The sequence below is a fragment of the Dendropsophus ebraccatus genome, chromosome 8, assembly GCF_027789765.1.
Source record: "Dendropsophus ebraccatus isolate aDenEbr1 chromosome 8, aDenEbr1.pat, whole genome shotgun sequence".
In the NCBI taxonomy this organism is placed as follows: Eukaryota; Metazoa; Chordata; class Amphibia; order Anura; family Hylidae; genus Dendropsophus; species Dendropsophus ebraccatus.
The window spans coordinates 122,796,124-122,811,459 of record NC_091461.1 but is presented as its reverse complement, the minus strand read 5'-3'; the positions used below and the strand labels follow the sequence as shown (position 1 = coordinate 122,811,459).

The following is a 15,336-nucleotide window of genomic DNA, read 5'->3' as shown; positions in this document are numbered from 1 at the left end:
TACACCACTTCCTACAGGACATATAGCAGCTGATAAGTACTGGAAGACTGGAAAGAATACACCACTTCCTACAGGACATACAGCAGCTGATAAGTACTGGAAGACTGGAGAGAATACACCACTTCCTACAGGACATATAGCAGCTGATAATGGGATAATGAGACTGGAGATTTTTAAACAGAAGTTGTTATGGGGCAGCCGCCCGGTATGTGGGGGTCACCTATCACCCCCTCCCCTGGCAGCCGCCCGGTATGTGGGGGCCACCTATCACCCTCTCCCCTGGCAGCGGCCTAGTATGTGGGGGCCACCTATCACCCTCTCCCCTGGCAGCGGCCTGGTATGTGGGGGTCACCTATCACCCCCTCCCCTGGCAGCCGCCCGGTATGTGGGGGCCATCTATCACCCCCTCCCCTGGCAGCGGCCCGGTATGTGGGGGCCATCTATCACCCCCTCCCCTGACATCAGCCGGCGCTTCTCCTCACTGTTACTCCAGTCATCATTACAGTAATATATCTAACTATAATATATTGGGGCACCTTGTGTCTCCTCTCGGGCTGCGATGGAGCCGCCGCCGCAGTAACGCCATGGACTGGGGGGAGGTGAGGCGTCCGTTGTTACTCCCGCTCCCTCTGAGATGCAGCCGCTCCATCCCGGGTGACAGGGACTGAACAAGGATTCCATTCTCCTCTCCTTGGAATCTAGGTCAGGCCGCCATCATGGGAAGGGATCCAGCCAGGCCTGAATCCAGGGGGGCTGGGGGAGAGGGGTCATACAGCAAGACAGAAGGAGAAGGTGGATGTCTGTATATCACAGTATCCCCCACCCTCACCACCTGCTGCAAAACTACAACTCCCATCATGCACTGACAATATAATGTAAGTTGTAGTTTTGCAGGTCAGGAAACAATAGTCTATTCCCCAAAGCGTATATAGTCTCATCCAGGCGGGGTGCCCCATGGGTATGTGGGGGGTCATAGATCTGGGCCCCCACCGGCTGCAAAACTACAACTCCCATCATGCCCGACAGCTACATCATTGTGTTCTCATCCCCTGATACTACAGGGCAGGATAGTTACATTGCAGACAATTGGATCCACACCCCTAAATATACTGATTATTATTCTGAATAACATGTAGAAGAGATGAAACAATGAGAAGCAGCTGGATATGTGATATATAAGTGACTGTACAGTATAGCAGCATGTGGTGTATAATGTATAGTAACTGTATAACCCTGATAACACAGCAGCTGGATATGAGATATATAAGTTACTGTACAGTATAGCAGCATGTGGTATATAATGTATAGTAACTGTATAACCCTGATAACACAGCAGCTGGATATGTGATATATAAGTTACTGTACAGTATAGCAGCATGTGGTGTATAATGTATAGTAACTGTATAACCCTGATAACACAGCAGCTGGATATGTGATATATAAGTTACTGTACAGTATAGCAGCATGTGGTATATAATGTATAGTAACTGTATAACCCTGATAACACAGCAGCTGGATATGTGATATATAAGTTACTGTACAGTGTAGCAATCAGCATGTGGTGTATAATGTATAGTAACTGTATAACCCTGATAACACAGCAGCTGGATATGTGATATATAAGTTACTGTACACTATAGCAGCATGTGGTGTATAATGTATAATAACTGTATAACCCTGATAACACAGCAGCTGGATATGTGATATATAAGTTACTGTACAGTATAGCAGCATGTGGTGTATAATGTATAGTAACTGTATAACCCTGATAACTCAGCAGCTGGATATGTGATATATGTTACTGTACAGTATAGCAATCAGCATGTGGTATATAATGTATAGTAACTGTATAACCCTGATAACACAGCAGCTGGATATGTGATATATAAGTTACTGTACAGTATAGCAGCATGTGGTATATAATGTATAGTAACTGTATAACCCTGATAACACAGCAGCAGCTGGATATGTGATGTATAAGTTACTGTACAGTATAGCAGCATGTGGTATATAATGTATAGTAACTGTATAACCCTGATAACACAGCAGCTGGATATGTGATATATAAGTTACTGTACAGTATAGCAGCATGTGGTATATAATGTATAGTAACTGTATAACCCTGATAACACAGCATCAGCTGGATATGTGATATATAAGTTACTGTACAGTATAGCACTCAGCATGTGGTATATAATGTATAGTAACTGTATAACCCTGATAACACAGCAGCTGGATATGTGATATATAAGTTACTGTACAGTATAGCAGCATGTGGTATATAATGTATAGTAACTGTATAACCCTGATAACACAGCAGCAGCTGGATATGTGATATATAAGTGACTGTACAGTATAGTAGCATGTGGTATATAATGTATAGTAACTGTATAACCCTGATAACACAGCAGCTGGATATGTGATATATAAGTTACTGTACAGCATAGCAGCATGTGGTATATAATGTATAGTAACTGTATAACCCTGATAACGCAGCAGCTGGATATGTGATATATAAGTTACTGTATAGTATAGCAGCATGTGGAGTATAATGTATAGTAACTGTATAACCCTGATAACACAGCAGCTGGATATGTGATATATAAGTTACAGTACAGTATAGCAGCATGTGGTGTATAATGTATAGTAACTGTATAACCCTGATAACACAGCATCAGCTGGATATGTGATATATAAGTTACTGTACAGTATAGCAGCATGTGGTGTATAATGTATAGTAACTGTATAACCCTGATAACACAGCAGCTGGATATGTGATATATAAGTTACTGTACAGTATAGCAGCATGTGGTGTATAATGTATAGTAACTGTATAACCCTGATAACACAGCATCAGCTGGATATGTGATATATAAGTTACTGTACAGTATAGCAGCATGTGGTGTATAATGTATAGTAACTGTATAACCCTGATAACACAGCAGCTGGATATGTGATATATAAGTTACTGTACAGTATAGCAGCATATGGTGTATAATGTATAGTAACTGTATAACCCTGATAATACAGCAGCTGGATATGTGATATATAAGTTACTGTACAGTATAGCAATCAGCATGTGGTGTATAATGTATAGTAACTGTATAACCCTGATAACACAGCAGCTGGATATGTGATATATAAGTTACTGTATAGTATAGCAGCATGTGGTATATAATGTATAGTAACTGTATAACCCTGATAACACAGCAGCTGGATATGTGATATATAAGTTACTGTACAGTATAGCAATCAGCATGTGGTGTATAATGTATAGTAACTGTATAACCCTGATAACACAGCAGCAGCTGGATATGTGATATATAAGTTACTGTACAGTATATCAGCATGTGGTGTATAATGTATAGTAACTGTATAACCCTGATAACACAGCAGCTGGATATGTGATATATAAGTTACTGTACAGTATAGCAGCATGTGGTATATAATGTATAGTAACTGTATAACCCTGATAACACAGCAGCAGCTGGATATGTGATATATAAGTTACTCTACAGTATAGCAGCATGTGGTATATAATGTATAGTAACTGTATAACCCTGATAACACAGCAGCTGGATATGTGATATATAAGTTACTGTACAGTATAGCAGCATGTGGTGTATAATGTATAGTAACTGTATAACCCTGATAACACAGCAGCTGGATATGTGATATATAAGTTACTGTACAGTATAGCAGCATGTGGTGTATAATGTATAGTAACTGTATAACCCTGATAACACAGCAGCAGCTGGATATGTGATATATAAGTTACTGTACAGTATAGCAGCATGTAGTATATAATGTATAGTAACTGTATAACCATGATAACACAGCAGCAGCAGCTTGTAGATACAGGATGGAGCTGCAGATCCCCATAATGCAGTAGTGTAGTACAACAGGCTAGAATAGAGAAGCAGGGCTGCTGTCAGAGGTCTGTGTGGTCACATGACAGCAATGGGGAAGGGGTGTATTCAGCATGGACCAATCAGGAAGTGAGAATCACAGAGCTGTGCAGGAGGACAGCGACAGGAACTTTTCTATGCAACAGTTTGAATGCTGCTGTAATGTGCCTGCACTCACAGTCAGCCAGTGTGTATAGCTGAGTGTGAGTGCAGGCACATTATAGCACGAATGGAGAGGATGGGAAGCACAAGGGCTGACAGAGACTGGAGGGGGCAGGAAGAAATGAGCAGGACAGATGTGGGCACATACATGCAGCGCTCTCTGTCCGGGGAGAGAGGGGTTACAGCTATGAAGAGATTACCTCCACAGTCCTGTCCCCTGATGTAAGCCCCAGCCTGAAGTGGATCTGCTATGATTTGGAAGGTGAGGGAGACTTCCTGGGTCAGAGTACAGGGCTGTAGACCACACTGTGCAGACCATGCCCCTCCCCCACTCCCCCTCCCACCCAATACAGGAAGCTCTTACACCAAAGCAATGTTCTTACACCAAGTCACTATTTTTAAAATCTGTGATCTTTTCTTGTGAAACGCTCGCAATCCAAGTTACTCTTATACCAAGATACCAGTGTATATATATATATTGAGGGGATAGTTATATTGTTATAGTATTTAGTCCTGTTTCCTGCCTGATTGGCGTCACATTGGATTATGGGGAACAGTCTGATACTTTCCATTACCGGCAGTGGATTATTAATCCGCTTGTTGTGTTACCGCAGGATACGGACACAATGCCGCCATTCTGTATCGTATTTTATCCTTCTCATTAAGCAGGCATTTCCAGTCGGCCATAAGACGCCCTTTCCTCCTCAGCGGCCGGCCGGCTGCAGATTAGTTCAGTAAATCTCACGCACTCGGCGTCTGGCAGCGGCCTATTGTGAGGCCTGAGGTTGAGGAGATTTTGGGATTTGCCAAAAAAATAGCTTTGTTTTTGAATTTACAATGTGACCATTCAGCTGCAATACCGGACACGACCACCGACAGATGTGGCGCTATTTTTGGAAGAAAGCCGCCATGTTTTTCTAATCCACTTCCTGTCCGCCATATTGGCACCAGCAGATCATACATGTATCTGCGCCCTCATATATCATATAGTTTCACACATCTAGATATGTTTTTTATGGAAATGATGAATAACGTTCAGGTTCAGTGTGACTGGGAGCAAATGACACGACTGTTCTGTAGGAAGATGGAGAGGTCGTACTGATGGAAGCCATGAGTCACTGTGCAGGAGGTTGCAGCGTTTTTATGCATTGACAGGCTAGTAAAATCCTGAGAGCGCAGCGAGTGGGATTGTTGGCTGCAAAGTGGCCGCAAAAGCTTCTATTTCTGCTGTTGCTATAGCCAAGTGGGCAGGTGAGCTATATATACTGTGTATATAGGAACACTGGTGCTGTCTGCCATCTGGTGGCACAATTGGGAACTGCACACATCTCCCCTACCTTCTGGACAGTGAGCTTGTAGGACACCTAGTGGTCATTATGTGATATTACAGGGATAAATCTACTTTTTTTTTTATTTGTTCCATGTTTTTTTTTGTTGTTGTTACAGGTGCCTACAAAAAAGCTAAAGAAATATGAAAAGGATTATCTGGCAATGAGAGAAAGCCAGCTACAACAAGAGGATCCGATCGAGAGATACAAGGTAAGAAATACAGTGACTGCATTGTGTTCTGTACATTACATGATACCCTGGAGGAGGCAGTGCAGCCCTGACTGCTGCAGAACATCTTTGATCCATAGAAAGGGCTGAATAATAGAGAACAGTAATAGTTCTCAAAGCAAATTATAAGATTCCATTTAGGTAAGAGATGATTGGAAAATGAGGGGAAATTACCGGTTGCTATGGGCAACAGCACTGCTGTTTGTGTTAATCTGAGATCCCATTGTCTTTTTATATTTTGTGTCAACAATGTATTTCCCATTATGTCATTTAAAGGGATTATCCAGATTAGGAAACATGGCTTTTTTTTTTCCCCCGAAGACGGCGCCACTCTTGTTCATAGTTTGTTTGTGGTATTGCAGTTAATGGAGTCTACACCCAACCCTGGGACTATTCTAAGCAGCTATATTTTCTCACCCTGAATCACCCCTTTAAGAGCGCAGGGTAAACATGTGTTATAGCATTAAAGCTCTGAGCTATGAATACACGGCTGCCATTATTAGTCCATGTTTGTAGAGCAGACTGTCTGAGAGGGCGCAGCTCTGGAGCTGAATACTGCAGCTAGGTGTGGTCTGTGCATAGTTGGGTATAAACCTGAGAGCATTAGGGGAGGATATACTCAGTCATGCTGCAGCGATCGGCTTCAACAAGGCGACTGCACATTGTTGTGAGCTCACACATTACAGGCTCCATTTTATTCTTCAGGACATTTTATAGGTCACATAAAGTGACAATCATAGCGAAGTGTCCTGAAGGCGGGGCCAAAGCAGTGAAGTGCCGCAGTTTACTGCCCGTTTTCCCAAAGACAACCTCTCCGTTGGTCTAGTAGAATGAAACCAAACCTCTATGAATAGGATATCCCTGTAATGGGGATAAACATGGCTGCTGCCTTCCAGTAACAGCGCCTCTCCTGTCCTCAGTTTGGGTGCAGTATTGCAGCCCAGTTCTAGTGAAGCTGGATTGTGATACCACACTCATCCCGAGGACAGGGGTGGCGCTCCTGGATACCATAACCTAGATACAGCTTCTGGCAGCCATCTTGTGGAATGAAGCCAGATTCCCTGTCAGCAGTATGAACACTAGATGGGGCATAAGATGGCGGCTTATACCGTATACCTCATAGAAGCTATTGTCCCTTTTCTTCCAGTTTGTGTTTGTAAACTAGACGTCCTGGTTCTGCACTCTGGGACTTGGCGCCGGACCGATCATTCACGCACCATGTGCGCTATCTTATTAGACCAGAAGGCGACCGTACGGTAAATGCCGACAGAACGCGGCTCCGCGGGGCTTAGTTGTGTTACATTGCTGCAAATAGTGTTGTGTCCTGTAAAAGTAGTGTTAATAAAGTTATTTTATTATCCTCTGTCTCCTTTAATGGTAGATATATAAAATATACGGCCTAATGATATGTATAACGCCCCTGTGTGTCATTGACGTGTGATCCCCCCATGGTGTAACGTCCAGGTAGAAGTAACCGCCATGGGTATCCAAGTAACTGTGTTCCACCAGCCATATGTATATGTACCCCACATGTATCACAGTAGGGTGTGTGGCACGGATGCAGAACCATGGCGGGACGTACCCTCTCTTGTTTTTGTAGATGTAAGGCCACAGGGTCCGTCATTCAGGGGTGACAGGATATAGGAGAGCAGTATATAGATACATATATAGATCTCTCATCCTGGCAGTAATATAACATACTATAGGTCTTCTATATAGAAGGAGACGTATGGTGGTACACTGGTATATCTGTATCCATATTATGGGCGCAGGTTCTGGCCTGGCTGATGACCCCCACTGTCCGCTGCTGAGCTGCTTGTTGGGCCAGGACCATCAGCCATATCATGTGTATCCTAGCAGGAAGCCGACCTATATGTAAGTGTCTGACCTCATTCACACTGATTTATCTGACAGATCATTGAAGCCAAAGCCAGGAAGAGACTATAAATAGAGAACCGGTCATAAAGGAAAGACTGAGATTTCTCCTCTTCTGACATTCATTCCTGGCTTTGGCTTCAACAATCTGTCAGATACTCTGTCTGTGTAATAAGACCTTAAGGCTTCGTTCCAGCGTCCGTCCTTCTGTCCTCAATCGCAGCACAGATCACGGACGTGTGATTGTAGCTTGAGGACGTGTTCACACAGAGGGGGTTTTTGTGATGTAACGCAGCCGCACTATGAAACTGTATAGTAACACGGATCATTGTACGGCCCTCATTTTTATTGCTGTAAATTTAGGTGACCCTTTTCTGTCCAGGCATGATGGGAATTGTAGTTCTGCAGCAGTGTGCACTGACTATAATTCTATCCCACCTGTTGGCGGCCATGAGGGCTGGCATCTATACTGATTTCAGTGATTGGAATCCATCATGTTTTCATGGATCTGTATATAACACATTGTGATGGCCGGGAAGAGCAGGACTCTGTATACATGTGATGACCAGGAAGAGCAGGACTCTGTATACATATGATGACCAGGAAGAGCAGGACTCTGTATACATATGATGACCAGGAAGAGAAGGACTCTGTATACATGTGATGGCCAGGAAGAGCAGGACTCTGTATACATGTGATGACCAGGAAGAGCAGGACTCTGTATACATGTGATGACAAGGAAGAGCAGGACTCTGTATACATGTGATGGCCGGGAAGAGCAGGACTCTGTATACATGTGATGACCAGGAAGAGCAGGACTCTGTATACATGTGATGACAGGGAAGAGCAGGACCCTGTATACATGTGATGACAGGGAAGAGCAGGACTCTGTATACATGTGATGGCCGGGAAGAGCAGGACTCTGTATACATGTGATGGCCGGGAAGAGCAGGACTCTGTATACATATGATGACCAGGAAGAGCAGGACTCTGTATACATGTGATAACCAGGAAGAGCAGGACTCTGTATACATGTGATAACCAGGAAGAGCAGGACTCTGTATACATGTGATAACCAGGAAGAGCAGGACTCTGTATACATGTGATAACCAGGAAGAGCAGGACTCTGTATACATGTGATAACCAGGAAGAGCAGGACTCTGTATACATATGATGACCAGGAAGAGCAGGACTCTGTATACATATGATGACCAGGAAGAGCAGGACTCTGTATACATGTGATGACAGGGAAGAGCAGGACTCTGTATACATGTGATGACAGGGAAGAGCAGGACTCTGTATACATGTGATGACAGGGAAGAGCAGGACTCTGTATACATGTGATGACAGGGAAGAGCAGGACTCTGTATACATATGATGACAGGGAGGGAGCGGGCAGGGGAAGCCGGGTGTGTGATCAGGAGCAGCAGATTATCATTACAGCCAGGAGGACGTCCCCGCAGCCGCTCCCTGTGTCCGGCCCCATAGACATCTCCTCCGGACGTCTCCACTTGTCTGTGCTCTGGCTGAAGGTAAGTCCCGGCCCCCTCTGCTTGTGTCCGTGTCGCCCCCCTTCAGCTATGAGCAGTGTGTGCAGGTGTCTCCGCTTCGCTGCCCAGAGGATTATATTATAGCTTTCAGTGTGCTCAGTGCTGTGTAAGCGCCAGGAAGATCCCACCGATCCGTCAGTGTCAGGATCAGCCCTTAAAGGAGCCCAGTTACAACGGCAAATAACTTCTGATTGGTTCATATAGATCACTTGTCCGTCTTCTTGGCTTATACTAAGACGTCTTGGATCAGGTGATCCTATTCGTCCAGGAGTTACTGCCCCCTCTGCGTACCTAGAAGGTACAGCACTAGTATTGTAATATACAGGCCAGTGACGTCCCCATGCTCAGTTATATATACCGTATAGCAGACAGGACAGATCAGTTATATATACCGTGTAGCAGACAGGACAGATCGGTTATATATACCGTATAGCAGACAGGACAGATCGGTTATATATACCGTATAGCAGACAGGACAGATCAGTTATATATACCGTATAGCAGACAGGACAGATTGGTTATATATACCGTATAGGAGCTAATGGAGCCACATGAGCTATAGGGGCCACAGCATCTGTAGCATCTTTAGGAGCTTGTTCTTGGTTGATAAGGAATATATGTAGCTTATAGGTACCAGCTTTGTGTATTCATCTTAGTACATTTTGTAGGTTTACACAACTTTTACACAAGTCACCGGTGTAACCACATTGTGTATATGTGCAGTGACAGGTCCCCCTCCCCCGCCAGTATACTGGTAATACGGGGTCCCCCCCTCCTGTATACCGGTAATACGGGGTCCTTTACAGGCCCTTGTATATTTGTCAGTAATAACACAGATAGAAGGAGCGGAGTGCTGACATTATACCATAAGAAAGCTTTATTAACAAGAAAACTAGGCAAGACCCTAACTTGTAAGATTATTGAGGAAGACGGGATTGATGAGAAGTCATCACATATAGACGGTATATAGACGGTATATAGATGGTATATAGACAGTATATAGACGGTATATAGACTGGTATATAGATGGTATATAGATGGTATATAGATGGTATATAGATGGTATATAGACAGTATATAGACGGTATATAGACTGGTATATAGATGGTATATAGATGGTATATAGACAGTATATAGACGGTATATAGACTGGTATATAGATGGTATATAGACGGTGTATAGACGATGTACAGGAGGACTCATTGCATCAGGCTGGTCACAGATGAGACATCCCTCATGTAACCGTATAGCCGTCACCTCTCAGACCCCGGCAGACGTAGCACAATGCAGAGCGCTCGTGTTGAACTGGTTTTTCATGTATAAGACGTATAGCGTCACTGGGATGAGAATAGTGGCCGTAATTCAATCGTCTGGCAGCGGCCTCAGGCAGAACCTCCACAGCTCCCTTCTATATGCCGCCATATTGTGCCAAGCAGTGATATACTTATACCATAATATGGCATCAGCGGTGCTGAGTGCTCCCATAGACTTCCATGGATGCCATATTATAGTACAGAGCTGTAATAAGGTCCTGACTACGGGAACATACAGCAGAACCTGTATTTCCTTATAGACGATCTCCCCGCCCGCTGTAGGGAGTCTTTCCTGTAAGTTCAGGTCGGTTTCAGTCGCTGTCGCAGCTTCTCCAGGAAAGACAATTGTGTGTTCACTTCTGGTAAACAGCGAGCGTTATCCTGTATCGCAATAACTCGAGCCGCTCTGTTTCCTGCTCAGCAGCTAGTCAGGAAATAGCCCAGAATATAGCCGAGCTGTATACGCCGCTATATACTCCGAGGCTCCAGCTCCACAAATAGACGACATCCCCATAGGGACTACTGTGAGTATGGCTGAATATAGAGGAGAGATGGAGGGCTGTAGAGTCCAGGCAGGAGGGGGTCACACTGCACCTCTCTCATTCCCATCATGCATGGACAGCTGAGGCATGATGGGAGTTGTAGTGTTGCTGGGAAGCTGCAGTTTGCCCCCCTTGTAGGTTTGGGGATGCTGCTGTGTGCCCGTCTTGTGCTCGGCATCACTTTGTGTCTGTTGTGAAGACAATTTGCCCCGGGCAGGTCGCTCCTGTGCTCGTGAAATCCTCGGCTTGTGGCTTCTTCCTGTCTGGTCCTGCCCAGCAATGAACTGAACAGAATGCGGCACAGTCAGAAGCGACGGGCGGCCGGCGTGTGTGCAGCTTCACATTGTGACCTGCCCTCAGAGACCATCGACTTCCCGCTCTGTGCTGCCTTCTTGGGTTACAACTCTCATCATCTATGTCTGTTGTTCTGACAAGCAGGACGGGAGATGTGACCGAACAGGTAGAGCGACTGCTGGAAGGTGACCCAGACGTCCATGAGCTCTCGGGGCCCGCTCCCTCTGAAGATGCTTTGCTTTGTATTCCCCACATGTCAGTAGTTTCCTCCATTACAGGTGTCAGTAGTTTGGAGACGTCCGTGTAACCTGTTTGCTTCTCGTTTATCCACAGAGAGAAAACCGGAGACTTCAGGAGACCAGTATGAGACTGGAACAGGAGAACGATGACCTGGCGCATGAACTGGTCACCAGTAAGATCGCCCTGCGCAATGACTTGGACCAGGTGAGACAGTTAACCCTGTATAGTGTGTGTGTGTGTGTGTATATATATATATATATATACATATATATATATATGTGTGTGTATGTATGTATGTATGTATAATATTATATGGGGTCTGCTCTGAGTCACATGATCAGACTACCAGCAGCATCCTAGTTATGTATTTTTCCTATCCCATCATACATCTGTGGAGGTCGCAGCCATCATGACATCACTGTACTATTATGCACCTCCAGTAGTCATTACTATGAGGTTTACTATTAACGTGGCTGCCATAGCTGTTTCCTATCTTCTCCTGCTGACTCCTTCACGTCATTCTTTCTGAACACGGCTCCTTCATACATAATGGCTGCCGTACCTGTGTCTCACCTTCTCCTTCATCATACATAATGGCTGCCGTACCTGTGGATCACCTCCTCCTCCATCATACATAATGGCTGCCGTACCTGTGGCTCACCTCCTCCTCCATCATACATAATGGCTGCCGTACCTGTGTCTCACCTCCTCCTCCTCCATCATACATAATGGCTGCCGTACCTGTGTCTCACCTCCTCCTCCATCATACATAATGGCTGCCGTACCTGTGTCTCACCTCCTCCTCCTCCTCCATCATACATAATGCCTGCCGTACCTGTGTCTCACCTCCTCCTCCATCATACATAATGGCTGCCGTACCTGTGGATCACCTCCTCCTCCATCATACATAATGGCTGCCGTACCTGTGGCTCACCTCCTCCTCCTCTTCCATCATACATAATGGCTGCCGTACCTGTGTCTCACCTCCTCCTCCATCATACATAATGGCTGCCGTACCTGTGTCTCACCTCCTCCTCCATCATACATAATGGCTGCCGTACCTGTGGCTCACCTCCTCCATCATACATAATGGCTGCAGTACCTGTGGCTCACCTCCTCCTCCATCATACATAATGGCTGCCGTACCTGTGTCTCACCCCCTCCTCCTCCATCATACATAATGGCTGCCGTACCTGTGGCTCACCTCCTCCTCCATCATACATAATGGCTGCCGTACCTGTGGCTCACCTCCTCCTCCATCATACATAATGGCTGCCGTACCTGTGGCTCACCTCCTCCTCCTCTATCATACATAATGGCTGCCGTACCTGTGGCTCACCTCCTCCTCCTTCATACATAATGGCTGCCGTACCTGTGGCTCACCTCCTCCTCCATCATACATAATGGCTGCCGTACCTGTGGCTCACCTCCTCCTCCATCATACATAATGGCTGCCGTACCTGTGGCTCACCTCCTCCTCCTCCTCCATCATACATAATGGCTGCTATACCTGTGGCTCACCTCCTCCATCATACATAATGGCTGCCGTACCTGTGGCTCACCTCCTCCATCATACATAATGGCTGCCGTACCTGTGGCTCACCTCCTCCATCATACATAATGGCTGCCTGTGTCTCACCTTCTCCTCCATCATACATAATGGCTGCCGTACCTGTGTCTCACCTCCTCCATCATACATAATGGCTGCTGTACCTGTGTCTCACCTCCTCCTCCTCCATCATACATAATGGCTGCTATACCTGTGTCTCACCTCCTCCTCCTCCTCCATCATACATAATGGCTGCTATACCTGTGTCTCACCTCCTCCTCCTCCTCCATCATACATAATGGCTGCCGTACCTGTGGCTCACCTCCTCCATCATACATAATGGCTGCCGTACCTGTGGCTCACCTCCTCCATCATACATAATGGCCGCCTGTGTCTCACCTCCTCCATCATACATAATGGCTGCCGTACCTGTCTCACCTCCTCCTCCATCATACATAATGGCTGCCGTACCTGTCTCACCTCCTCCTCCATCATACATAATGGCTGCCGTACCTGTGTCTCACCTCCTCCTCCATCATACATAATGGCTGCTGTACCTGTGTCTCACCTCCTCCTCCTCCATCATACATAATGGCTGCTGTACCTGTGTCTCACCTCCTCCTCCTCCATCATACATAATGGCTGCCGTACCTGTGTCTCACCTCCTCCTCCATCATACATAATGGCTGCCGTACCTGTGTCTCGCCTCCTCCATCATACATAATGGCCGCCTGTGTCTCACCTTCTCCTGCATTTTATGACCATCTTGTCTTTTTCGTTCAATAGGCTGAAGACAAGGCCGAGGTGTTAAACAAAGAACTTCTGCTCACCAAGCAGAGACTGATAGAGACTGAGGAAGCAAAGTGCAAGCAGGAGGAAGAGACCGCCCAGGTGAGGAGACCACCGAACATACCAATCTGTAGAGAATCATTCAGTAATGGCACATGTGCGCTTCACCTGGCCGAGCATCCATTTGTTTTCATTGAATAGAGAGGGGGATGGGCTGTTCTCTGGCAAATCCATCATCCTGGTCCCCATACACATTAGGCGGTGGTGACCAGATACAATGAACTTATAGTTACACATGCGGAGTTTCCCTTCCTGCCATCTCCCACCCCTCAGGCCATTGATCGCTGTATATACTATATACAGTGGCGGTCTTTGGCACCAAGCAACCCAAGCGATCGCTTGGGGCCCCCAACATCCAGGGGGGCCCCCACGCCCCGCTCTTATGTTTAAGACCGCTGGACAGGGCCGCTGCCCCTCTCGCTGCTGCCATCTGAACTGTAACTATGAGCACTCGTAATGAGCGCTCATAGTTACATGCAGCAGCAGCACTGACAGGGCGGGAGACATTGGCTCCCTTCCTGTCAGTCACTCTTGTTGCCGCAGGAAGGGTTTTCCCTGCAGTCACAAGTGGCAGCTTTGTCCTTGTGGTGCCAGCGCTGTGACATCACTGGAGCATTGGCGCCAGGACAAGGGGAGTGCGGCCTCTTGTGATCGCAGGGAAAACCCTTCCTGCGGCCACAAGAGTGAAGAGAAGAGGAGACGCCCGGACCCAGGTGAGTATAAGTGTTTGTTTTATTGTGTTATATACTATATGGGAGGGGGAGCACACAGGGGTCTGTTTAACTGTGGGAGCGCACATCGGGGGTCTATATAAATGGGGGGAGCACACAGGGGGCTATAGACTATTGGGGCTTCACAGAGGCGTCTATATACTACTGGGGGCAGCACACAGGGGGTCTATATACTACTTGGGGCAGCAAAATGGGGTCTATATACAACTTGGAGAGCACAGAGGAGGTCTATATCCAAGTGGGAGAGCACACAGGGGGGCTATATACTACTGGGGGAGCACACAGGGGTCTATATACTACTGGGGTGGCACACAGGGGGTCTATATACTACTGGGGGAACATACAGGGGGTCTATATACTACTTGTGAGGCACACAGGTGGTCTATATATAACTGTGGGAGCACACAGGGGTCTGTATACAACTGGGGCAGCACACAAGGGGTCTATATAGTACTGGTGGGTCAAACAGGCGGTCTATATACTACTGGGGGAACCACACAGGGGGTTACTATACTACTGGAGGAGCACACAGGGGTCTATATCCAAGTGGGGGAGCACACAGGAGGTCTATATCCAAGTGGGGGAGCACACAGGGGGGCTAAATACCCCTGAGGGAGCACACAGGGGGTATATACAACTGGGGGCAGCACACAGGGGGTCTATATACAACTGGGTCAGCACACAGAAGGTCTATATACTTCTGGGGGAGCACAAGGGGGGCTATATATAACTGGGGGAACACACAGGGGTCTATATACTACTGGGG

At 46.3% G+C, this 15,336-nt stretch overlaps 1 protein-coding gene across 8 annotated transcripts in view; it reads left to right on the top strand.

Annotated features, from left to right (window-relative positions):
- Positions 1-15,336, top strand: part of RABGAP1L (RAB GTPase activating protein 1 like) — a 233,521-nt gene that overhangs the window by 215,886 nt on the left and 2,299 nt on the right. For 5 of the 8 annotated variants that reach the window (XM_069981650.1, XM_069981649.1, XM_069981651.1 and 2 more), the window contains 3 exons: positions 5,517-5,609; positions 11,535-11,645; positions 13,777-13,881. In XM_069981650.1, the coding sequence (XP_069837751.1) occupies positions 5,517-5,609; positions 11,535-11,645; positions 13,777-13,881 (309 nt within the window). Of the gene's footprint in view, positions 1-5,516; positions 5,610-6,774; positions 6,878-8,770; positions 9,035-10,928; positions 11,368-11,534; positions 11,646-13,776; positions 13,882-15,336 lie in introns of those variants that run through there. The other 3 variants (XM_069981656.1, XM_069981657.1, XM_069981652.1) reach the window with 3 other exon arrangements.